The sequence below is a fragment of the Bombus bifarius genome, unplaced genomic scaffold (assembly GCF_011952205.1).
Source record: "Bombus bifarius isolate JDL3187 unplaced genomic scaffold, Bbif_JDL3187 scf7180000009200, whole genome shotgun sequence".
Taxonomy (NCBI): Eukaryota; Metazoa; Arthropoda; class Insecta; order Hymenoptera; family Apidae; genus Bombus; species Bombus bifarius.
In genome coordinates this window covers 794922-821055 of record NW_022884965.1, presented here as the reverse complement: position 1 = coordinate 821055, position 26134 = coordinate 794922, and the positions used below count along the sequence as shown (strand labels likewise).

General features: G+C 47.2%; 1 protein-coding gene across 2 annotated transcripts in view; it reads left to right on the top strand.

Annotated features, from left to right (window-relative positions):
* LOC117214156 (protein vein) overlaps positions 1–26134 on the top strand; it is a 200517-nt gene that overhangs the window by 105447 nt on the left and 68936 nt on the right. For both annotated transcript variants that reach the window (XM_033459995.1, XM_033459994.1), the window contains one exon: positions 8650–8812. In XM_033459995.1, coding sequence (XP_033315886.1) covers positions 8650–8812 — 163 coding nt within the window. The remainder of the gene's footprint in view (positions 1–8649; positions 8813–26134) is intronic.

The window sequence follows — 26134 nt, the reverse complement described above, 5'->3', positions numbered from 1 at the left end:
GTTCCTCGAGATCGAACGAGAATCGCGGCCATCTTCGAGAAGAGAGAAACGCCGAGTGTTTGGCGTTCTCTAACGTTTACGACACAGCCGTACCTATGACTCCGTATATACGAGCGGAAGAGAGTAACGAACGAGAAAGGAGTTCCAGTAGTGCTGGAAAAGTTGGTCGGATTTTATGGTTAGTGGACGAGTTGGTGAATTACCGAAAACAAATCGACCAACTTTTCCCTGAGCGTTGCTCCGTGTTCTCGGTAACGATCTCACGCGGATATTTGCGCGATTCGTGATCGCAGAGAATCGCACGATCGCTCTGAACACTTCCGTTTACTACGAAATACGCAATGATATAGCGCGAGTCATTTAAGACGAGCCATCCTTTTCAATGTTCGAGATAAGGAGTAATGTTTGAAACAAAAGTTTGGCAAGTCACGGGCGTAATAACGAACGAAAAATGAAAATTCACGTTTCAGAAATACGATACTCCTGACTTTATTAACCGAATCGTACTCGATCGATTCAAAATACGAGCAAACTTTGTCGAAGTGCTGAAGAATAATAATTAGACGTAATTTGCTACATCGAATGTTCGGAATAGTGACCAGCCGTATGCTATAGCCGGCTACCAGAGAACTGGAGAAAAATCGTCCGACGACGACAAACCTTTCACGCTTGAAGCGAAGTCTTGATGGAACAGCGATCGATAGGGACGGGTAATGGTTCGAGATGAAAAAACGAGGATATCGACGGCAAGCGGCGGCCAATTAATTCGATAAAGGTAGTCAGCCGAAGTGACTGAAAAACAAAGGGAAACCGGTGACTTTCGACCGATTGATCGCGATTAAATATTTGTCAGGATCGATCGGTAATCAGTCGCGCACAACCGATCAGGTTGAGCTAACGAATCGAGTGAGTAACCGGAAGCGCGCGGTTCTGCTGGCAGGACAGAAGCGGTCTGTAAACCAACGAACGGACAAAGGTGCAAACGCACAGAGTCATCCTGCGGACGATACACGAGCCCGCATTAATCGTTTCGCAAAGGGCCGGACGGACAAGCGCAGCGTGAAACCGCGCGATATCGAATCTTCCGGCGCATCGAGAATTATGATCGCCGGTCCGGAAGTTAGTCGATTACGAAAATTGTCTGGAAACGAATTGGCGCAGGAACGGGAATTGCGCGAACCTTTGTCTACGCCGCAATGAATAGCGTTCTTCGCCTCCGGTTGAAACGACTCTATCCGCGTTCAGTTCGTTGCGAAAAGGTTTTAAAAGATCGGCTTTCACTCGGGTATCTGGGTATCGCGTATCACCTGGCGCGCCTTCTATCTTTAACCCTCTACCGCCGAGCTGAAATCTCAGAGACTACGCTGATTTTATCTTTCGTACTTTTTTACCATTCTTTTTATAACTAAGTACTTGAATTTCGTTTACGTATTCACGCAAATAGACCGACATAGTTTGTCCATTTTACGAAACGACGTTTGATTCGTGTACTTTGTAGTCTGTCAGAAGGAAAAGAAATTGAATGAAAGCAGTAAGCTAATAGTAACATAACTTTGCATTCTTTTACGATATAGAATACCTGTCGCTTTTGAAAGATAAAGTGAAAAATTTATAAAGAAGGATATTGCATCTTTGTATTACGAGAAAATCGATCAACCAACAAATAGGACTGCGAGATATCGTCTTAACCCTTTGCACTAGAGAGGCGACTTTCAGTCACCACGACATTCCGTGCTGCAATTCCATTGGTTCGTAAATTGGTTTCTTAGCTCTTTGTGTTCTTTGTTGGCAAGTGTAAAGTGTTAGACTTTAAAACGAAGATAAAATATTTAATCCCATATCCCTCCGAAACCATGGTTCAACTATGGTATTGAAACAACGTCTCCAACGTTAGTTCGGATTCGACGATCATGGCAAAAGTATTTTACTTTAGAAACCCTAAAAAAGTGGTTTTCGGAAGTGAAATTAGCTCGAATGAAGATGAACTTGACTTTGAACTGTTGAAAAATGAGATTAATTATATCGAGAATGCATCTTAGTGAACGCTTTATAAGTTATCATACAAAAAAAAATACAGAAATTAATATTACAAAATCATATTTTCAAAGATGTAAATATAGATAAATTATTAGAGTATGTTTTTGCAAGTTAATTTGTATATGAGATCATTTTACACTAGCTGTAAGACACGCTAAATCATCCGAAGTAGCTGCTACGCCCGACCGAAAAAGTCCTCGAGTGCAAAAGGTTAACAATAATATCGTAATAAAAAAATATCGCAATAATTCCTGACGATGAAGTGGGCTTTCTGACCATTCTCTTTCGTTATGTTTATCGGGAAAATGTGCGATAAAAGTAAATCAGTAAGAAAAATTGTCAAAAACGTTCTATATGTGTGTATAAATTATCTGTACGTTCACGGATCTCGTAGACTCCACCTCGGGCTTTACGTTTCAAGTAGATATATTCCTCGATAGTAAAGTGTTAACATTCATAACGATGGAATAGTTTCATAGGCAGATCGGAGTATCTTATCGTAGGGAACTCGTTGAAAGCACTTTTCTGTAAGTTTACGTGCGAATAAATACTTAACGTGGAGCAGAAGCCGTAGAGAATCGTGATTGCTCGCGATTCCCGGTAAAAATGTCGATCGAAGCGTCGATGACAAACGTTGGCTGTAATAACAGGACACAATCGGCGTGGTCGATTTGAATATCGACGTGCATACGAACAGACGACGCGCAAATATCTCCATCGAAGCGAAATTACGGCGAGCAACAGAAGACCCTGAGGAGAGAAACAGATTTCACGTCGGGGTATGATATCGTGGTTGATGTCGCGTGTACCGTGCGATACACGAAGAGGGCTGTCGATGAGGCCGCGATACCGTTGGAAACGCCACTTTCTCAGACCCACATCCAGCTACCAGCCAAACTCGTTTCCAGCCGACGACGTGCCAGGAATCAAAGATTGCGCGGAAATTACATAATCTATCGCCGACTTGATATGATCGACTCAGTACTCACCCATTGTGTAATCTTCGAGATTCCAATCGTTCGATAAAATTAGACCAGGTGTATCCACTTTTTGAAAAAGCCACGTTCCCGGTGAAGCTTTTTTTACACCTCACCGAACCTCTAGATAATCAAATCACGAGTTATACAAAAGTAGCCGAATTATTTTAGACGACCGATGAAAAGGTTATTTCATTGTTAAATGTCCTATTTGCAGATTCATCGGCTTTCTTTTACTCGAGTTTATTTAGAGAAATCGGGTAAAGCTTTTATGACTCGGATTTTTTAAATCCAAGATATTCGGTGAACTTCGTAGGGACGTACGACCAAGGTAGACAGTTTGAGACGATCGCATCGATGCGTTTCTTTGAAAGGACACGATAATCAAGAACTGCAGCCCGATAGAGTCAGCGAGGACGAAATGAAATTTGGTCGGCGCCAGGTCGGAGGGCGCGAGACAATCAATTATCAGGAGCAAAGGGTGGTCGGTCGAGGGTCGGCCGTATGCTTAACACGAGGTTGCGCCTCGTCACAAGCCGTCGGTGCACCGCGGGAACTATGAATCAAGCAAGCGGCATGGCCGGTTGCCGCAACCCCCGTTGTAGAGCAGGTCGAACGGTCGCCATCGCGTCAGCTCGAGGGCAACGTGGCAACGCGCTATTTGTTATTTTGCTCTTTCGGCGACGCGTTCATTAATCAACCTTGCCGCTCTCTTTGCTGGTCGCTCAGCATGTTTCATCCCTCGTAGCGGCCCGTGACACGCCGCCTGACAGACCCCGCGTTGCTTTTCTCTTTTCCTCGTCTCCGTTTTCCTTCCGTTCTTCCACGGATTCGATCGATCTACAACGACGACGGATCGAACGACCGAGCATGGCTGTCGCGAAACGGGACCACGCATTATTCGTCGCACAGTATCGGCTACCAAGCTTTTTGCGACGAAAACTTTCAGCGCGGCAAAGACGGAGATCCGAGGATTGTGTGAAAAAGACGATGCGAGGGATTCTTTGCAAAGCACTGAAAACGCTTAGTCGACGCCTCGCGTTCAATGACGTTGCGCTACTTTGGAATTTTTGGACGTTGGAAGCGTCCAACTTTCGTCGTGTCGCTTCTCCCACCAAGTCTGCGCGGCGTATTTCTTTCGTTTCGAAGATGATGAACGAATTAGAGGTAAATGAATCGGAAGGTACATTCTAGAACATAAACGAATATCGTTGAGAGAGACGAAGTACGATTTGCGAACGATTCTCTGTCAATTGGAAACATTCAATAGACTCGATGTTAATATTAGTGACTTTTTTCAACATCGTCTTTCCCTTTTCCGATTCGCTCGGTTCTCCAGCCCGGAAGACTTCGTCGAACTCGAACACATTCGATATTATTCGATATGAAACCGTCGTCCGATCAAAGACGGTTACATTGCCTTGAATCTTATTTCCGTGGTACCGTCAGGCGCCTCCAGGCGTTCCAACATTTTTAATTCACGATTCATAGAAGAGAAACGAAAGAGCTGAAAGGAGAAACGAGTCGCCACGGCTAAAACGAGTTTTTCCACGTTTTCGTGGAAGCACCGCGCTGACAAAGTATTTCGATGAAAGGTCCGGCCCTCTTTCAGAACAATTTTTCTTCTCCCTTCGCCCTTCGTGGCGGCGTTCAGCCTCGTCATCGACAGCTCGCACAGCCCGTTACCACGACAATTGCGCTGCAATTCCAGCATAAATTCAGGTGCCTGGAGAACTCGATCGAGGCCGATCCCGCGAGTGCCATTTAAATTTGAATTTCGCAGTCAGTTCGCACGGCTAATCGTTAAATGACGTTTCGTAGTGAGGGCCGCACGCGGCGGCCTCCGGCAACATGGGAATACCGTGAATATCCACCTTTCGCCTCTTTCCATCCCCGGCTTCGTCTCTTCTCTTGTTCGTTTTATGTCTCTTCGCGTCCCACTCCTTTCTCTCTCCCATTCTCTATCCGTCTACCCATTCTATTCGGTTTTTCTTCGTTCCTATTCGCACCAATGCCACTACGTTTCTCCTCGAACGTACGCGCACAGACGTAACCGGTTAATAACGCATAGACCGGGAAGCTGGTGGTGCCAAAAATCAGACGCGAAATCCTCTTACCTCCAAGTGAATTTCAGGCATTGTCCGATCCGGGCTAGCTGCCTTCCTACCTCTTTCGGTTCAACGCGCAAAAGCACTTTAGCTATTGGCTCGAATTAATATCTCCGTGACTTAATCCGACCAACGACTACGAGATAGTTCCGCTTTTTCAAATAATCCACGGCTTGGAAATAAAACGTCGAAATGGGGAAACGTTCGGTCAAGAAAACAGCTTTTACTTCGTTCTTCTGGAAACTTGGCAGCGTGACGCTAATAGAGTTCCAGTAAATTTTTGTATACACTGGCAGATGCAAATATTTGACGACGTTCGTAAACGGATCAAGACTTAAGTCGTTTAGTTTAAACGTTCGTTTCGCCGACCACTTCTTTTCGAACTGCAAAATACCGGAGACGCGACCAGATCGCCAGGAAATTGCGGGCGTCATAATTAATGAGTTCTAGGTCGCTTCTTTCGTATCTTTAACTCCTGTTCCGAAACGACAAGAAATTATTAACCGGGTCACGATGCAAGACAGTCGTAAAAATGTTGCGACAGCTGAGTTCCCTGCAGTCTACTGCGATCCATAGAAAAGAGTCACGAACCGCTATAATACGAGAATAAAATGAAAAATAAATTCACCTCCGTTTGATAGTATATTTACGAATCAGTCGATAATCGACTTCAAAAAACCATTGGTTGATACGCTGACCTATTCCACTTTACTGTCTGTCAGAACCGAAATCTGAACGCTAATCAACTTGAAACAATCTATCTGTCACTGTGAATAAATGTCTGTGATATAATAAGAACGACGATCTCCAATCTCTTCTTCCATAGATTTTCTTACGAACCTTACCGCGCGTCCATACGTTGACTCGCACTACTGAAAATCTTCCTTAATCTGCTATAAGCTTTTTACACTCGTGAGCGGGCTGCGCTCATTACGAACTCTTTATCTATCGAAGGAATCCACCTTTTTACTAATTAGGTCAGCCAGGAATAATAACTGTTAATTCGAGGAATGAAATATTAATTAACGAAAGATTCGTTTTAATCCTTTAAAAATCAAAGCGGATCAATCTCGGGCGTGGATTCTGAAACGGAAATGACGAGATTGCATGGCGTGCGGTACAACGTTAACCAAACCCCGATGTTTCGTCTGTGAGATACGTAAGCTCGTAGGACGAGGTAGATTCGTACGCGACGCTATTCCGAAGGATCGTACGCGGCGAATACGGAGCTGGCACGGTAAGTTTCGAGTAACAGCGTCGCCCGGCGACGACGACATTGATGGAAACGTATTAAATGTCCGAAGGCGTTCTTGCCGCGACGTGGAACGTCGTGGATAATTCGAGCGTCGCGTTTCGGCTCCCGAGGGAATGCTGTAATTACGCCGAGCACGCTAGTCAAAATACCAGGCGCCGTAGCAACGAGAAACGGACTTGAAAAATAGCGAAACCCTAGCAAAAGAAAGAACTGCTGGTGAGATTGCCGGGCTCGGTTCTACACGATTGCAAATATCGTCGATTTCGCTATTAAACCACGAAGCTGTGATCAATCTTTCGCGAGACGCGCAATAATTTTTGCAAATTCGTTCGAAACTGGAAACGCGATTGAGATCGCGTATCGGGCCCTTGATTATTTCGATGATACCGCGTTTCTGACGTAGATTATCCTGAATTCTTGGCTGATAGCTTGTCGTGACTGACGGCACGAGGACATTACCATACGTAATGAAAAGTACACGAGAAACGAACTATCGAAGTAGCACGATGAGATGACAAAGAGTCGGTAAGAAAAGGACACGAGTAAAGCGAGCCGTGATCCATTTTTATCCGTTATACTCGTTCCACGATACAATGGACGAGCTCGTAAGGAAAGGTTGGCGGATCTAAAATTAGAATCACCACCGACCCACTTTCCCAACGGTTTTGATTCGGACCCAATTTAGAATGGCAGCAGCTATCGGGGTAACAGAAATCCAACTCCTCGAGTGAAACGAAAGCCTTCGAATGCACCGTCCGGCGAACCATGGAGCACGAGGACGCTTTTTCTCGTTGCACGGTTATTAGAGAATCCTCGGTAACGAGAGGCAAGCGTGTGCACGAGTCGTTACAGGGTATACGAAGGCAAAGAACCGGCAGCCGCCCCGTTATTATTATTCTCCCTGGTCCGTGGCATAATGGAACGGGCGTTTTCATTGAACGTGTTCGTTGCGTTCGACCGAGAAGTCCGACATTTTCATCGGGAAATAATGCGGGGCTGGTGCAAAGGATTTCTTCACGACGGCCTACGAAACACGCCGAAAGCTCTCTCCTTGTGGAGAGTCTCGGCCGTTTTTATTATTCAGCCGCTTGATCTCGCCGCGGCTCTACCTGAATGGTGGGAGCAACGACTCGGTCGTAATGGAGGTGTATTATGCATCGTGCAAATGAGATTCATCGGATTAAACACAATGAGTCCTCCCGTTGCACGATCCACGTTCAATGGACGATGGATTCGAAGGTGTCTGTTAGCGAGGTCGTCAAACAAACGAGCTCGTATCCTGCTGCGACGCGTTGCATCTCGTCAAATGTAAGATCGCTCGACGAAAGAGTATTCCGTGCTTTCTCCATTCGTGAAACGTTACACATAGCGCGTGCGATATGGCAAACAATCGCAGTTCGTAGTGTCGTTGTTCTTCGTCGGCCGTTCCAGAAGTGGATCAGCTTTCAAAGTCGTTGTTACTCGATAATCTTGAACGTTGATTTTCAATAGTCCCCGGGAAATACAACGCTTTGACTTGAAATCAATAGTTCCGGGTATTCCGTGGCGAAAAGGAACCTACTCTATACGATTCCTTAAAGCGAACTACGCTACTTCCCTGTAAAGAATGCCCTTTTCTTCCTGCCTCTAACGATTCTGCCTTTTCTTACGAACTCGGGTCGCGCCGGGACAAGCCGGATGCTCTCGGTTCCACGTTCACCGCAGGGAAACGAAAAATTCCGTGAATACATCCTTCCCAACCCTTCTACTGCTAGGTACATTCTTTTGATAGTTTTAGGAGGAAATTTCGATGATAAGAAATTATCACCGGTACGTGCGAATAGTTTCCCCGTCAAAGATCGCGCAATTTGGAACACATATTGCTTCGTGGAGCCGTTTCTCTCGGTGGCGAGAAGTACGGCTCTCGAAAAGTTTATTAAAACTCCGGTAGGATTTCGCCGGAAGTTTCGTCAGAAGTTTCGAGACACGTAGTTGGACGAAAAGTTCGAAAGTGGCCGCTTTAAGAATTCTCTTTCAACGGCGCAGATTTACCCGTCGCGAAATTCATTACGCGTCAGAATTTCCCACGGACGAGGCTACGTCGTTCGTAACTTTCTCCCTAATCGTCTTTCGGATATTCCATTTCGTGTCCAGCTTCCGTTTCATTTGCGATCGTCGACGTAACTTCGACGAATTTCACATAGAGGTATCAAAGATCCGAAACGATTCATCGATTCAACGAATCGACGATGTAACTACACGACTTTAACGAGCGTAATATGTCTGATTGCAGTGAGGGAGGTTACGTTGTCCGAGCTCAGGGACTCGATAGCGAGGTTACGGGAGAGAGTGAAGCTCGTATGCCGAACGAGGGGTTCTCCGCCCCCAAGGGTGCACTGGCTGAAAGACGGTATACCGCTGCACCCTCGAAGAGGCCTCAGGATTCAACACAAACGGTGAGTCTGCTTCCACTTTGGTTTCCAGCGAAAAATATTCGCGAAACAGCTCGGAAAAACATCGCGTCTGCGCTTCTGGCTATTTACGAGGAAAACGTACAGCTTGCGGTAAAAGGAATTCAATGGAGCCGTTCTGAAAAAAGGAAAGCACCGAGTATAATGCGCGAACGTTTCGCGTGCGTCGGAAAAATCGTCGGAGTAACGACTCGTCGCGGCCCACGCGAAACTATTCGCTCGTAGCGAGCGCACGTTCCCGCTCGCGAGACAATTTTTGCTTCTCAACACGAAGCAAACGGTTACGAAACACCGCGAAACTTTCAGATTTTCGCCGAACGTTTATAACCAGGATAACGTACGACAAACTCGCCTGTTCTCCGACTAATTCGCGATTAACGAAATCGTTTCGTGTTTGGCACCGATTTCCAACAACGACTCGCGAACTTCCGCCGCTCGTTCTCTCGTCGTTTTTCATCGTCCCCCACCATCCTCTCGATTCAACGTTCGTACAGCTTCTAATATCGTTGCCAAGAATACTACTCGCGTGTGACATCGATTTCTGCCCGCCTCCGTCGTAGTCGCGTGCCTCCGGCCAATCGATCGTAACGACATAATCGCCATTATTACGCTCGATTTCTTTTATTACTACCGTCGTGGCTCGGTTTCCTCTAGAATCCGCGGCTGGAAAATAAAAAAGGCCACTTAATCGTTTCGCTCGAACCGCCTCCAAAATATTTATTCGCCTTGTCCACAAGAAGCCGCGATCTTCGACCAACGATCTCCACCTTCTCGTGTTCTATTTTCTTCTGTCTCTTTCTCGCCTGCGAGCAATCCGCGAAATCGCGACGAAAGATCGAGGGAAGAAACGACGAGGGTGGTGTCGCAGGCCGATAACGCGAGTTCCGTGCGGCGAACACGTGCCGAGCTTGTTAAAGCGATTGGCGGTTTGTAAATCTCTCGCGTGGCCGTGTGGCTCTGCGAGCGGTTACCACGGCCCTGGGAACCGTAATAATTTCAGACGGCCTTTCGGCCGGATTTACTATCCACGGAGGAACGATTATAGCGAGTGAGCCGGCCGGCCCTCTTCTCTGATGACTCAACTGTTGGCAAGACTCTCGTTTCGCTGATGCTGGTGCTGCTTCTGCCGCTGTTACTCTTTAAAGATGATGTATTCGTGTGGCAGTCGAGCTAGCCGCGTGTGCGTGCAGCTTCTTGCCGGTCCGACGCGAGCATATTGTAATGGAAACCGTCAGCTTCTTTTTCCTTTGCCCGTCAAAGTCTACGGTTTCAAACTTTTCTTCCGAGCCGCTTGCGTCGCTCTTCATTTTTTCCCGTCCTTTCCTCGTAATAACGCTTAAACAACGCGTCTCTCCTTTCTGCGACTATCTCTCGCAACTACGCGATATTGTAAACTGTTTTCTTGCGAGTTGCTTCGAAAGCTCTCGGAGAAGGCTCTGCTTTTCAACAATGTCCCAGGCGAGAAGAAAGTGAATCGCGACATATTTTTGCTTTCGCTCTCGAAAACGCGACGAGAGGATTCGCAGGGTGAGTTTAATGGCCGTTTGTAATTAGTCGGTGGGAACGCTTTACCGGGAACGCGAGAATGCCAGCGAATCGATAGGAAAGTGGCACTTGCCGCGATTGCTCCGCGACGACACGCCCGTCACCGTTTTTATAGAAATTTTAATGAACACTCGTAAGTAATTAGAGACCGAAGAAATGGATTTTTCATATTTTGCGTATGATGAAAGGGTTCGACGAAGCGCGATGCGTGACGGAAAAAAGAAATAGCTGGAAAACACGTCGCACAAAGATCACGCGGTATACTGTACGGGCGAAATTTTTGTTGCAGAATTTTTTACGCGCTTCTGGTAATTAATTAATCGACAGACCACGCGTGAAAGAATGTTCTCAATTAGATCGCCGGTCGTTTACGTTGCGTTGGTCAGGACAGCTGTACTCGCGTATCGTTGATTTATGACTCGCGAGGGAAACTCATTCTCCTCGATGGAATTATTAGCGGCCGACATTCTATACCGTTTTACGTCGCCCATCGATACTTTGAGTTTTATTACCTCTCGCGGATTAATCAACTGCCTGTCGCTAAAGTTTCAGCCATCGCTCGAAACTCTAATTTCTCAAATAGTCGCTTCGAAACGGAGAAACAGCTACGAAGGAAACGGGATGAAAATGTTTCGTACATCATTTATCGTATACGTTTTCTATATTTTCAGACCGTTTGATAGGTCGAGAACAAGCTGATGTATGTATAATTGTATATCGATATAGAAACAAATTTGTCGACCGGGGACTTTTCGGGCAGTTTCGATCGCAAACTTGTGGCCAGTGTGAAACGCCATAAAAGAAAGATCTTACGGCAATCCTTCACCGGGTCTGTCATGAACGGGACTGGCGTACGCTCTGTCGTAATTTTCAATTACTGTCTACGACGCAGACCGGCCGAAGCCCGCTCATTCCGCTGGAAGCACGGGTCCTCGTCGTAAAATCGAACGTGCCCGGGGTTGGTCGTGTGTACGTGGAAGATTCACGAGCGTAAGATCGCCACACCGTCTCTTAACACGATCAACAGAGTTTCGATAGACAGAATGTCACCGTATCGAAGGTATCGCGCAGCCAGATGCAAGCAGAGAAGAATATCGAGATTGCACGAAACGAAAGTTCGTTTTGACCAGCGAGAAATTTTGATATCGTTCGTAATGGAATCTGTTTTTCCTTCCGTACCAGCCACGTCGTTCCCGATCGCGCTTCTTTGCAAAGGGCAAGAAATTTCAGTCGGGGCGCCGATGGATTCCTATCGCACAAAAGGAGAGGGCAAAAAAGCGGCAAAGAGAAAACAGAGGGCGAGCGTTGAAAGGAGTCCCGACGTTGCCTCGCGACATTAATTTTCCACCAGCATTCAATTAACCTGAAAGCCCAGGACGCGGCTCAAAATTACGCGTCAATCGAATTAAGCAATAAACAAGATTCGTGGAAGCGGCGATGCCTGAACTCGCGTACCGCGCGAGACCACCGAACGTTGCTTTCAGAAAGCAAAGGGAACGAGACATTCTCAAAAGAATTCAGTACTTTCGAGTAATCGGTTGAACAGAATTTCTATCAGAGGAAAATAGAGTTTATTTGACAGTCCGCTGATGACTTTCTAATTCCCTTAAAAGCTAACGAGAACCTCCGCCGTGTCTTTGTTTAATTTCGCGTTAGGCGATTACCGAGTGGAAAGAAAGGACAGTGGCGCGTGCCTGCGAGACGCTGATTAATATTCACCGCGAGAATCTCGACATCGAAATTAATTTAACCGGGCGTTCGGCGTCGATATGACGAACGACTGGCGGAAAACCGAGTCCGATATCCAGCCACCGGTGAATTAATATTAACAATTAATCAAGGCAAGACGAATACGCGTGCTTCTCGTTGAAGTTTGATCAATGCCGACGGTTGCAGCTGGCAATTATTCCGAAATTATCACGTTCGTACGTTGTCGTTACGTACAACCGTGTTCCTGGGCGTTTATTATCCGGCCGGCAGTAGTTATCTCGCTAATTTGTCATCCGTAAGTACCGGAGGGGTGAGCAGGCTGACAAAAGTGCACCGTCGCGTAAGAGCCCTTATCGAGAGTGCTTCCGCGCGACGTTCTTTGCGCCCCCTCGCCCGTAAATTAAATGGGTAAATGTTATAATTACGAGCCGTGCGCTTCGCGCCTTACGCCTTGCGCTTCGTGCCGCTCAAAGAATCGGAGTCGCGCAGCCTGCATTTCGCAAACACGTTAATCCCGTGAATCTTCTCTTCCTTTCTCTTGCCGGCTCTTCCGTATTACCTTCAGTGCCGTGTTTTTTGAAGCACGTAACTCTCTTTGCCATTTAATTATATCGCAATGGGAACGATCGCGAAGCAAATCAGGAGGCTTTCGAGCCTTAGGTATCCCGTTTTCAAACGAAGGCCTTTCATTTACTCATCGCCGGTGTATTGCTATCGAATTTCCATCGATCCGGTGGACACTACGCTAGCGAGCGTTATCTGACGCGGCAAGCTATTAGGTGATTGCAGGTATACAAAACGTATTTCAACTCTACGTTTTCCGGACGTCTACCTTGGAACGTTGGCCAGCTTTGAACTACGTCCGATCAAACCGCCGTTCCTGCGTCTCGTTCATGAGAGAAAATTTAATAGAAAGATATACCTCGTAATTTTCCCCGTTGCGTTGCTCGGGACCAGACTGCGGAAGCGACACGAGGAATCGAAAGAACGTGGAAACTGGAGGTAGTTTTCAGGAGAAACGAGCCGTTATCTATCGCCGAATATCGTCGAAATTTCGACGACGATGTTGAAAACATTGGAATATTATGCTAGGGTAATCGCAAAAGTTGATCATAAAGGCGAGACATAAACGATATTAGACCGCGAGACAAGTCCGTGACCGCTAGCTTTACGACTCGTCTCGACTTATCGAACCGACGACCGTGCCGTTTTCGTGACCATTCGGAGTAGCGTGATTCCATATCCTATAAATCCATTTATGACTATTCGATTCCATTATTTAATATTCGATTTCGTTATTTATCACTGCAGCCAATTTTCGGAACTTCGCAGCACTTAAATCGAACCGCGTGATTATCCGGTGAAGCAAAGCGTAATTCGTTCTGGATATAATCCAGTAACGAAGCAACGCCGGTCGGCAACCGGTATTAAGTCATCCCATAACTAATGCGGCCATCGGTTTTACGTACACCAGCTGAAAATAAAAAAAGATCGATCAATAACGAATTTTCCTACTATCTTTATCATTTCGTGTCTTTCTTTTTTTAGTAAGTTTTATCTCCAATTTCATAGAAATCCGATAGTAACGAGACTCGTATCGTCTTGAACTTAATTGTTAGGAGAAGCACACAACTCGTAGGATGATCCAATAGAAGAAGCACGAGAGGAAATTTATGCGGTATAATTTGCTCGCTGTAAAAACGGACACCGCCAAAAGATCGTAGTCGCGAGTAAATCGTTGTGTAACGGAACTGCGTTTCGTTCGAGGGGCGTACGAATGCACGCTCGAGTTTCTACCGTTTTCCACTCACAAATCTCTCCGACGACCATTGAACGTGCCTCTTACCTCCGAAACGGAACCACCCCCGGAAGGTCTTAACCCAGTGCAAACGGCAAGTGGCGTTCGTTGCTCGTTACACCGAAACCGTTCGTACTCGTCTCTCTCTCTCTCCGCTTGTACGTGCTACTCGAGCAGGAAAGATTGCCACCAATAAAATGTTAATAGGTTAACGAGTAACAACCGGATCCTCTCGGGGACTCTGCAAACAGACCGCGTTATTGCAGAGCGGAAGCTCCCTCTTCTCTCTCTCAGACTGCCTCTCTTTCTCTCTTTCTCTGCCTCCCCCTGTGTGTTGCGCTGTTTCACCTTCGCCTTGTGAACTCATCGCTAATGAAAATTAATAAATCAGCGGAAACCGCACCCCGTGAATCGCTTCGGCTAGACACGAGAGCCCTTTTTCGCGTGCTGATTGAATACGAAATTACTGGAAGGGAATTTGAGTAATTTGCGCGGCATTGCTCGTGATTTTTGCTTTTGGAAGGACGAAATAGCCAGCCTCTGACACTTTCTGCTGCACGATGACTTGTCCGTGGTCGACAATGGAAATCAAAGTTGCGCTTACACGTTGCATAGTATCCAAGGACCGAGTTTTTTCCAGCGTAACGAATTTTGTTGATATTTAAATCCGATAAAAATGTATCGAAACAAACGCGTCTCTCGCGCGAAACTACAAAGCTTTATGAAGCAGGCAGATTGTACTATGTTCTAATTCGCGTGGATTTATATACATTCGAATGAATAATGGGCCAGGAACGACGTGGCACTTTCCGGCCTCGTACTAATTATTTTCACGACCTATCGATTATTCTTTTGTTAGTCCGTTAGGAGCGATACGCCCCGCGGCTTTTTGTTCTTTGGCTCTATCGATTAGATGCCGAACGTGTTTCTGGTGACCGTGTTGAAAAAAAAAATCTGTTACGTGAAAGCTCGTGTCGACGTTAACTACGAAGGGCCGAAATTTCCGTTCAATAGAAACGTCGCGGTCACTTTCGACCACTTACGTACCACTCTGTAAACAAACTGAAAACCTATCCGAACGCTTCAAACGATACCTGGTTTTAATGCCTAAACCTCGGCAAGTGACACACGCTTTACGAAATACGCTTCTCGATTTCTCTTTGTAGTCTCCGTCCAGACTGATCGTGACGTGAACTGTGTTCGTAGTCGAAGCTTGGAAACGGGCGCCGGTTCCTCTTCGCGAGGCTCGCGGCATCAATATTTATGCGCAAACAAACGGGACATCGATGCACAAACGTTCCTGATCCAATAAACACGAAAATGGAAATGCTAGCCAGGTTGGGTTCTTGTCATCTACGATCGGTATAATATCTCATAGAGCATCGAAAAGCGAATCGGATAGGAAATATTTAAGAGGATTTGCTGGTTGAAACAGAGTGTTATCCTTCTGTTCGAATGGATAGGCTGCCGAAGAGATTTGTGGCGTTCAGACGCGAAACACGGTCGTATCAAGCACGTCTGACCATGCACGGGCCTCTTCTACTTGTCGATTCTCATCACAGCGGCGAGGGAAGGCGCTCGAGTTGGAAGAAGTCCTTTGATTCCTCGGTTTCTTACGTTGTAATTTTCTAGTCCAACGAGGAATCAACGTCTTTCTCTTCGAATGTTCTAAACGTCGCGGAAACAAAAAGGGTTGAAAAGTTTCGCCGAAGTCTGGTATTCCGTAAGAGTGACACGAGAGTGATAAATTTTATCGCGAGACGGTTGAGAAAGAATCTAAATCCTGCTACAGACTCGAAGGCGAGTAGCTGCCGTAGTCCCCAGTAAACAAAGCGGCAAAGTCAACAGGATTTTTAACAAGCAATTTAGAGTTCACGCGGGGGCCATTATCACGATGACGCGGGGATCTTTATGCGCGTCGCGCTTCGTTGCGAACACTTTTCATCGGCGAGATCCTCGAAAGCGAGCGCCAGACATAAAGTTTATCCGGCCGCCTGGAGTCAAGTTGCTTCGCTTTCGTCTCAAAGCCTCCGATCTCGTTCTCGGTCTCTGTCGCTTGCCTGGTCGCCGATAAAAAAATCAACCGACGACTGCGTTTGCATACTACGCGGCCAAACTATCTCGCATTTCTGTCGATAAATATACTTTCTGGCCACGGAGTTTAGCCCGGATCAGCAGCCAGCCAGGTCGAATGCAGATTTACGCAAAATAGGATTCGTTCTGCCTAGCTCTCCGTCGAAACAGAGACCATCCCGTACCGTCGTTGGTTTTCAATTTCGATTAAGTCTGCGGGCTGAACGAAAAACTTGCAGCTACCGACCGCTATTAAAACTGCCGACCTTTATAATAATGAAAAAGAAATTGCAGTCTCGTTGACCCTTTGTTATCGAGCGCATCAATTTTACAGCGCGCGATTTCGTTCCTCGCAGACGCGTCGGCCGTTCGCTTTTATTCGGAACAGCGGGCGAAAGAATGGTGCACGAGGTACGGCGTGCGAGCTTCCCAGGCTTAAAAGCTCGGCCGTTCGAGCCGGCTTTTCAAGCAGTATCTCAGCTTTACGGTTCTCGATTCCAGAAACGCATACGAATACGGCCGGGCCGTGTGTATAATTTACCAGAGGCCGGACGAGCTCTCGAAGGATGGACAGAGTTATTCGGGTGTGCGCCGTCGCTTATTCTCCGACTTCTCGAACTGCACGGGATTTTCATTGAAATACCGCCAACGCCATGGACCAGCTTCGAAACCAGCGTCTGTTTTCACGGCTGACAAGCGCCGGGTTTCGCCACGGTCGCATAATCGACCGCTCTCTTTATCTTCTCGCGATTGAAACTCTTCCGTCGTATATAAATTTCCACCTCCTCCCGTTTTACGTTCCAACACCTGTCTGTTTCTCCAGATGACGGAACGATTATTTTCGTTAAGCTTCCAGTTTCGGTATACGTTTTTTTTTCTTTTTTTTTTTTACGACCGACAATAAAACAAACGTTCTACATTTACCAGTTGACGAAACGTTTAGAGAGCGATGGGCGGGTGAAAAAAACGGAGGGCGATCAAACGTGCAACGCGATTCGCCGAGCCGCGTGGCAGCGGTTACTTTTAAGCCGAAACTCGCGGACCGTGGAAAATTCATCCGCGCATCCTATTAAAAAGGTCTCGAGCACGTTGCATTGAAAATTGCTCGAATATTCGTCACATTCTGTCAGTAACGAGTCTTCCCGTAATTCGTCAAAGCGAACTGCCACAGATAGGTACTTTGTCCCTCTCTTTACCATTTCCCTTATACGTCGCATAATCGTTATCCACGACTCGAGGTGTTAATATTCACGGTTACGGTTATTAATATCAGCGCTAACTGGAGCGGTAATGGTAGCAGCGTACGCGCGGTATTATCGCTATATTCTTACTACTAATGCTGTTGCCGTTGACACAACATGTGTACGAGCATAGTGTGTAATAATTAATATACCTGCATATACCTACATATCTGTAGGTTACCTGTTCATCCTCGTATGCTTCAACGCGCGATCGTTCGGAAAGCTATTTCTCTGAATGTCAGGTACCGTAACGCTTGTGGAAAATTTAATTCCAGATCAGATTACCATTTTAAAATGGGACGTCCTGTGTCGATCGTAACTATGGTTATAGATCTCTGATGAAAACGTTGGATATCGCTGCATTTGAAGTTCGAAGAACCGCGTTGCAGGTTTTTTTATTCCCTTTGCAACATTATCTATCTATTATCTCGTTGGACAAACCAACGACGCTGCCGTTTCGTCAGTTGTCAATTTTAACGCAGCAACCTGTTCCTCTAAGACGTCAATGGTCTTTAGACAATCGTCTTACTGGTCTCGAATCTTCAATGTTGTCGATCCCTTTTGCCGAATATGCTCTTTCGCTGACTCCTATACCGACAAAATTGATCTTTCGCGGGAAATGGTAGCACCTTAAGAAGCTCGCTGTACGATATTCTACTTGAGAACGATGTTTAGCTTCCCTGCGCTAAGCTGGTCTGCTCCATTGCATGCTTAACTTTCGTTTGTCTTCTATTACGTTTCTTTTGTCTTTACTTTGTTGCCCGCTTATTCTGTATCGTTTTCTTTCCTTCTTCTTAGGACTTGGTATTCTCTACGCGATATTCTCGCATTAAATTGGTACTTGACCCGTATAAGAAATAAATTCGATCGAATCGTACGACGGTGCGACTGCGAGATCGTCGAAGACGCGGAACTCAGCTCTATGGACGATCGAGACAAGCGAGCTTTCTATCGAAACGAGTATCGTTACAGATAAAAGTTCTCGTCGCCATGGTCGGCGGCAATACAAGAAAGAAATGAATCGCGTATTCTGCCAATTTTACGCGTACGCGCGATATAAAACGGCGAATTTTCCCTCCCTTGTTCCTCCTCTTTTCTGCTTGCGAGCTTTTGCCCACGACAAGTGACAGGTAACTTTTAAACGAGCCCAGAATGTGAGTGCAGTAAAAATACTCGCGAAAGGTAGCACAAGCGCGACGAACAAACGGCAACTCGCGCTGCCTATTATTTCGCGAATCTCGGCTTTCCCTCGGTGTCCGCGGCCGTCTCTTTGTGCACACGCACGAAATTTTCTCTCGGCGAAAACCTTCCTGTTCTCGGGAAAAAAGTTACTAAAACGTCGCGTAGGGATCGCGGAGTATCCAGTGCTCAAATGTTATTAAAGTTCCTTCTACTTTGATGTTTCATTTCGAGAAGAAAATTTACGTTGTTACGAAACAAGCAGGTAGTTGTCAAAAATTTGTGAAAAACTGGAATCGATTAGCACGCAAGTGTAACGAGGTTCGACGCAAAAATGTAGAAAGAAAATGTTCGCGCCTAGTTACACGGAGAATGTTAACTAGAAGGGAATTTGCGGCGAGATCAGCGCAGAACCAAGCAGTCTGGAAATGAGAGCGGGCCCGCGAGGCGGTTCAGGGACCCGTGGGGCGTTTTTGGAAATCGGAAAATAGGGCACCGCGCGCGTGCCGCGATAAGAAGACTCGAGGCATTATCTACGTAAGCAGTAGACAGAAATAGCTGGCAAAATCTGCGAAATCCTATCATGCCGGTGCGGTAGTTATTAATTTAATGCTTGAAGAGCGCGGGTGCCGCAGGGAGGCGAAGTGAAATTCGTAATGAACACGGAAAGCTCGCCGGGGCGGCGGAGATTAATATATCTTGATCGTTAAGTATTAACGTGAGAAACGGACTTGCCGGGTTATTTCGGATTATTTGCGCGTATAAATTCGAGGCTTTGCTTCCTCTCTCTATCTCTCTCTATCTCTCTTCGCTCCATTTCTCTTCCACGCACAGCTATTTGCAGGAACTTGTTACATCGTTAACGGACAGTCGGTCGTCAAGAAGTTCTCGTTGATCCGACAAACTTGCCGGAACTTGGAAGCAGATGCTCCGGACCTTTGAAAGTGTTTCGCGATCCACGGTTGCGATCGATCGCAAAATTCACTCTCCCTCTCGCTTTCCGAATCCCTCGTTCGTCCGTATAAAATATTTCTAGTCAAGGTTCGGTCGAGACGTAGTCGATTCGCTTTGAAGTTGGATAACGAGGACAGTAGAGGGGACCGTAGCGGACAGGGTGACCTGACACGGTCGAAAGGTTGATTTAAGGAATTTCCCGGAAGCGACGGAACAGCAGGCGCTCCCACGAAGTTTGCCCGGTCGAGTTCGAAATTCCCGGTAAGCCGGGTGGATTCGCGGTACCATTCATTAAAAAAATTCTTCTCCCACAGGAGGTACTTTAAGGGCGACTCTTTTGGCTAGCGTCTGGCCGGTCACTGCCAGAGGATTACTGCGGTTGAAAAAGCGCGGAACAATCGCGTGTGGGAGAACGGAAAATCGTGGGCGGAAGGGAAAGAGAGAAAAAAATATCGCAGCCACTGAGTCGAGCGAACTGGCAAAGGAAAAAGAACGAACCGCCCTCACCAACGTTGCTGCCAGGAGGAACGAAATTAACGACTAAACGAGCGGGCTGCTCGCGCTCGCTGCATCTCCGCTACCGGATGAAACAAACGTACTTTCGGGGATAACTGTGACCGACCGACAAGCTTCTGGTAACTTTGGTCGTGTCCTGGACCACAGCCAAACACGATTAAGTCGCCGCCCTCTTCCTTCCAGGGAACAAAAAGGAAGAACGGGGGTTGAGACGTTGGAAAGGGGCCGATACCTGAGACATCTGCAAGGTGTTTCTTCCAGTCCCGGTGGCATAGCGCAACTGCAACTCCACCGCTCCCTTTACCCATCTGTTTCGTTGCAATTGCGACGCCGGTTGGATGTTGTCCAATGACAGTGGCATATCGGCCAGTTTATCCTGTCGAAATCCTCCACGTGGAAAACGAGGTTGGACTGCGAACGCGGTGAGAGTAAAGGCCGAACGAGAGCACCCGTCGCTGTCGGAGGATCGAAGCGGGGCGAAGGGCTGCGAGGGTAAAATCAACTGGCGATTTTCCACGGTTGATCCACAACGGTACGGGGTTAACTTACTGCGGTACCCTTCGGCTCGAATCAAATATTTATAGATTCCTTGGAGGGGAAAATGTATCGGCTGACCGATCGTTCGAGCGTGCCGGAAATGCGCGGGGCAACCTTCGACCGCCTCGACTAATCCCTAGAAACGAGAGCGAAACCTAGCTTCGTTCCGGTGCAATTAACCCTTCGCATCGTTGGAATATTTATGAAAGGGCGTCTGGAAACTTTGCCCGTTTTCTGCCCCTAAAACAGAGGACTTACGGTTTTTCTTGCAGCTGCTCCACGAGGCTCCGAGTCGAATCTTCCATTTGCGAAGGGACTTGGAAATTACGCCGTGAAAACCAGCCAATCGTCCTCTCAACGGTATTAGTAGTTCACGAGAAAGCAACGAGGTGGAAACAAAAGCAAAGAGAAATGGAGGAACGCTTTCGCCCGCCGTTACTACAAGGAATATACAATCTGCTCTCGGCAATTAGTAACGATTAATTAAGAATATTCGTGGCGTTCCGCTCGCGCGGGTTTCTTCCTTTAAAGACCCCGACGCTCATAATGGAACCTGCATGAAATTTTGGTACGGAGGAGAGGGCCGTCGACGTTCGCCGTGGAAGCATCAGGGCCGCTCACGTGGCGCGGAAAGAGAAGGATCCCAGACTGCGTCAAGAGAGTCACGGGGCCGAATGGGAGGTCGGTGCCTTTGTGCACGGCAAATTAATAATTAATTAAAACTGATGGGCATCCGTGGCCAAAGCTTGGACGCGGAGCTTCTCCAAACGCGCGCTTGGCGATGGTTCGTTGTCTCGCAAAAAAGGTTCAACCCATCCATAAGGCGAACTACCATTTTTAGTCGCGACCCTTGCTTTGTGGTAATTTGTTCCATTACACGAAAGCCGTGGAAAAGGACACGGCATTCGCGAATTAATCGTTAATTAGAAAAGCGAAATAAATACGTCGTGTCCTCGTCGTACACGCGGTCGTGTCCCGCCGCTATTTTTATTCGTTTTTCCTCCTCGTCGTAATTGGTTCGCGACGCCATCTCATTCGTCACCGAAAATCGATAATCGTTCCTCTTTTCGATCGTGGCGAACGGAGCATGGGTACGTTGTAACTTTGTGGAAATTCGGAAATGCGTTTACGTGACGGAGAAATACGACCGCGGAATCGAACGTACAGCGTTGGAAGTTTCGTTCGTTCGCAACGAACAGGCTCTCGTTCGGAAAAATCGATTGTTCCGGCCGGAGACGAGAGGGCACGACCTTGCACGCTCGAGAAAATCCAGCTAGACGCGGCAGACTCGCGAATCAAATTACCAAGCCGTCGGCCAACTGTAACGCGTTAGTTTATAATTTAACAATTTCGCCGGGACGGTGCGGTCGTCGCCAACGATCCCAATGAACGCGAACGACGACGCGGTTCGTTATACCCGAATCTCTTTCACGCCTCTTCGACCCCGAGCTTTTGTACTTTATTCCGTTTTAAAAGCCTCTTTTCCCAACTTTCAACAACTTTTCTGCTATTACTCGGCCAGCCTGCGCGTAATCCTTTTACGAATTTCTGCCACGATACCCACCCCCGCTCCCTCGTAGAGGAAGAAAGAAAGTAGTCGGCCGTGGAGAAGACGGACAGTCTGAAAGGCACGGCGAAAGCCGCGAGGATATAAATTTACCACGGGCTAAGGTTCTTACTCACGCATTTCTAAGCGATGTTTCGGTAGCCGGCCGCACCCCGTGCCCAGACTCTCAACTACGATCCTCCCTCTGCCTCGTTTTTCGCGCGCGTGTCCGTATTTATTTAGATTCGCGACAAGGTCCAGCATCTCCGTTCTCCGTGGATGACTCACAGCCGGGCACGTCGGACGAGAGAAGAGCGGAGAGAACGCGCGAGGAAGGCGGAGGTGCGAGAGAGGAAAACCAAGACTCCGAGAAGAGACTCTCATCCGCGGAGAGAAGAGCGAGCAAGACGAGACACGACGCTCTTGCCAACACTCTGCTTAGATTTAAATCGGTCTGTTCGAACCGCGTACTCTCTCTTTCTCTCTCTCTCCCTCTCTTTCTTTCTCTTCGTTCTAACCATTGATTCGCTAGAAATATCTTGACGAGTCGCGGATGAACGCGAAGGAAACCTGCCCTCTGCAAACTTTACGAAACTATTAAAAGATTCCACGAGAAGAAGGTAGACAACAGAAGTTGCTTCTGATAACTTCTCGAGAGGATCGATTACTCTCCTAGGCGTTAAATAAAGGATAACAGAATGCGGGGCTGAGCAACATTTTCTAAATTTATTGATGCCGTCGACCAACGAAAAAAGGGCTTAGAGGGCTCTCGCGCCGTATAAAAAGCAAACCTCGCGAAAGATCAATTGACGAAAGATCGAATCGAAGGGTAGGTACAGGAACTGTTTTTGTCTTGGAGGGATTCGAGGGCGATGCAACAACTTTGATGACGAAGCCAGCTACAAAAACTGCCTGCCGACCTAATATCTCTATCTCGCATCAGGAAATGTGGATGGAATTAACGAGGCCGGAGATGAGAATACTCTTTCGTCTGCTCTATCCGAGAGGACGTTGCAGGAAGGGGACAGGGACAAAGAGTAATCGCCGTAGTCGTAAGATTAGACCGAAAGGTCACGAAACTAAATTTCGCGATGAAAAAGGGCAGCCGGCCCGGCCAAGATCACCCTCCTGTCGGGGCAAAGAAGCGGAAGTGGTCGCGAACGGTAACTTTTGCGAAGTGGAAAGCTGGACGAGGCGGAAGTCGAACGCAGTCTCGAAAGGGAAGAAAACGAGGAAAGCCAGAGAGGAAGAAGGAAGGTAAGAGAAATGCGAGCGAAGAGGAACGGAGAGTTAAGGTGACTCTTGACGAATCAGGGCGTAACCCGCAATATACAGGGTGTTTCCGAAATCGTGCTGCACCTGGAAAAGAAATGATTGCTCGCGTAAAATTAAGTGGAAAGTATAGAATACAATTTTTCCACGTGGAGCACCGTTTTCGAGAAAATCGTGTTTGCACATTCGTTAAGTAGAGGCGCACTCAACTAGCTCGTGATCTGCTTAATTTACCCAATTTGTCTAGCTACCGTTACCCTGCGATATATTGTAGCATAGCAGATAAAATATGTGAAATGTGGAGCGTGGCATGAGAATATGATCTGTGAAATGGATTTGGGATATTTGGTGTGGGATGGTGGATATTAAATGTTGGGTACAAGATATCGAGAGTGTGGAAAGACGGAGAGTGATTATCGAGTCTAATGTGCCATTTTTGAAGTATTAAATATGGAAAGTAGAGTATTTTGCTTGTGAGAGACACGGCGTAGAACGCGTGATTGCGAGATAAAGGAGAATGGATAGAATATAAGATTTGAGCTACATGCTCCAAACGTAAATAACGGCACGTGTTAACACGAAGTATGTCGTTTCAAGTTGCACAACGATTTCGAAAACACCCTGTATAGATGCAGACGAAGACTTTTGCACCGAAAGAGGCTGTGAGAGCGGCTCGATGGTTAGGCGAGATTAGAGGCGCGGGCAGGCGAATACGAGCGGGCGCTCGAAAGCTCTAGAGGACTTCACCGTCGTAGGCCACTTCATCCTCGCCAAGAACTATACCAGATTCCTCGGCTTCTTTTCTTCGCGACCGCCCAAACAGCCAGCCGCCGGACTTTCGAGCCAAGACCTTTGTTCCGATATCTGTGCCATCGACTGCAGATTCGTTTGACCTTTTTCCAGGATATCACACGTAGCTCACGATCTTGCGTCTACCAGCTGATTCTTCTCGATACGATCGACGATCGTGCGAGAATCTGCACGACTCGTTATCGCATGAAACTCATCGCGTTGGAATTGAAAAAAGATACTCGCGACTCGTTTCGATTTGACGCGAAACAAAGGAAAAACGATCCAAAGCCGAGGTTGGAAAAGCGAGAGGAGCGGAACGCGTAAGCGAGGTACGAGCTGAGAAGAGGGTGCTGCAGAAACGACGAGCGATTAATATGAAAACAAGCGGAATAATATCGCAGTTTGTTTTCTGGTCGAGCGAGACGCAAAGGGCGAACAGCAATAACGCGATCCCAAGGCGCTTTGATCGAACTGAAACGAGAGATCGTAACAACGCGGATGCAGAGTGAAAAGGTGGCTGAAAAATGCATAGAAAGGGTGAAACGGTAATGGGACGAGCCGCATAAAACGTTGCTTGCACGAAACATTTACCTTCAAAGAGACGAACGTTATGATTCCTGGCGAAGAGAATGAACGATCGCGTTGTCGAAGTCGCGAGAAACGGAATTGCAAATTAAAACGAACAACTGCAGGTTAATGTAACGCGGGACCAGTTGCGAAACGCAACGGGATATTATTGAAAGAAACGAATATCGAGTGGTGAGAAAAACGAATGCCGCGAGCCCAGCCAATGATTGGATTAAAATAAAACAAGCGTCTTTGCAGCGATGCTTTATTTCTACGTTTGTTTAACGCGCCGGATAAATCAGCGACCGCGACACCAGACTAAACTGTTTTACATAAATGACACGCTCTATTCGTCTCGCTTCCATAATTTATCGCGTCGACGGTAGGATATTATTTTCGATGTCCAAATCGTCGAGAAACAGACCGACGCAACGCGACGCAACGCGAGGCGACGCGACGGTCACACCGGTGTGGAACGTTTTGCGAACGTTTCACTGCTTGTGGTCGAAAAACCAGATGGTGATGAGACGAAAAAGTCGGTGTAACATCGGGGGTGAAAAATAACGAAAGAATAAGGCTGGTAAGCCAGCACGCGAGGAGCACCAGTTCTTTCACCAGTCGAGGCATTAAGCTCTTCTGCTTTCCTTACACCCCGCTCCTTCGTTCCTGTCGCGACTCTGAATGGTGGCGCAGCAGTGGCATTGATGGGTCACAGTATTTATAACCAAGCGAGCGTGCGAACGCCATGGCTTTTGACTACCTGTGCTTAGACGGAGGAAGCTCCGCTTTCTGATATTTCGTCCGGGCCGCAGAGACTCGCGCTTTCAACCGAGTGTCCGCTCGGAAAAACGACGGACGCCATAAATCCGGCCAGTTTTCAGTAGTACGACCCTTCTTTGTCCGAAAAAGGCATTCATCTCGTCACGGAGGCTTCTTCGAAAAGCTGGAATCTTTGGAAAATTTCTTCGAGGAGTCGCTGGTAGGTGAATTTACCGATAACGGTATTTACGCGAGCGAATCAGCCACGAGTAAAATTTGCTCCACTCGAGTCGTGACGTGGAAAGTTTGAAACAATGCGGGATATACCTTGAGCCTTCCGAAACGAGAGAGAGAGAGAGAGAGAGAGAGAGAGAGAGAGTCGATCATCGGAATGTTTTATCGCGGGTTCACAAACGCCGTGAAACTCGAAATCGAAATTTCATCCCACGTGGGACGCGGAATTCCGCGTGATATGCTCGGGAAAATCCGTGCGGCTTAACGAGCTGCCACGACGAGAGTTGGAATCCCGATGGGAACGGATCCGGACTATTTCTCAGGAACAGTCCACCGGGAGCCCGCGGCGTCAGAGTTTTCCTTCTGTTCGAGAATTCAACCTGGCCTTCCGGACCTCGTAGATGTTCACTGATCGCTGCAACTCGCCGGAATTACGGCATCGTTAACGCGCGCCGCTCGTTTCGCGTTAATGTTCCCCGCTGGATTAAAATTACAACTAACGATAGGAGGTGGAAATCGAGTCGGCTCGAATTACTTTCGCGAGTTTCCGCGCGCCTGCAACGAGACGTTACGTCTTTGGGAAA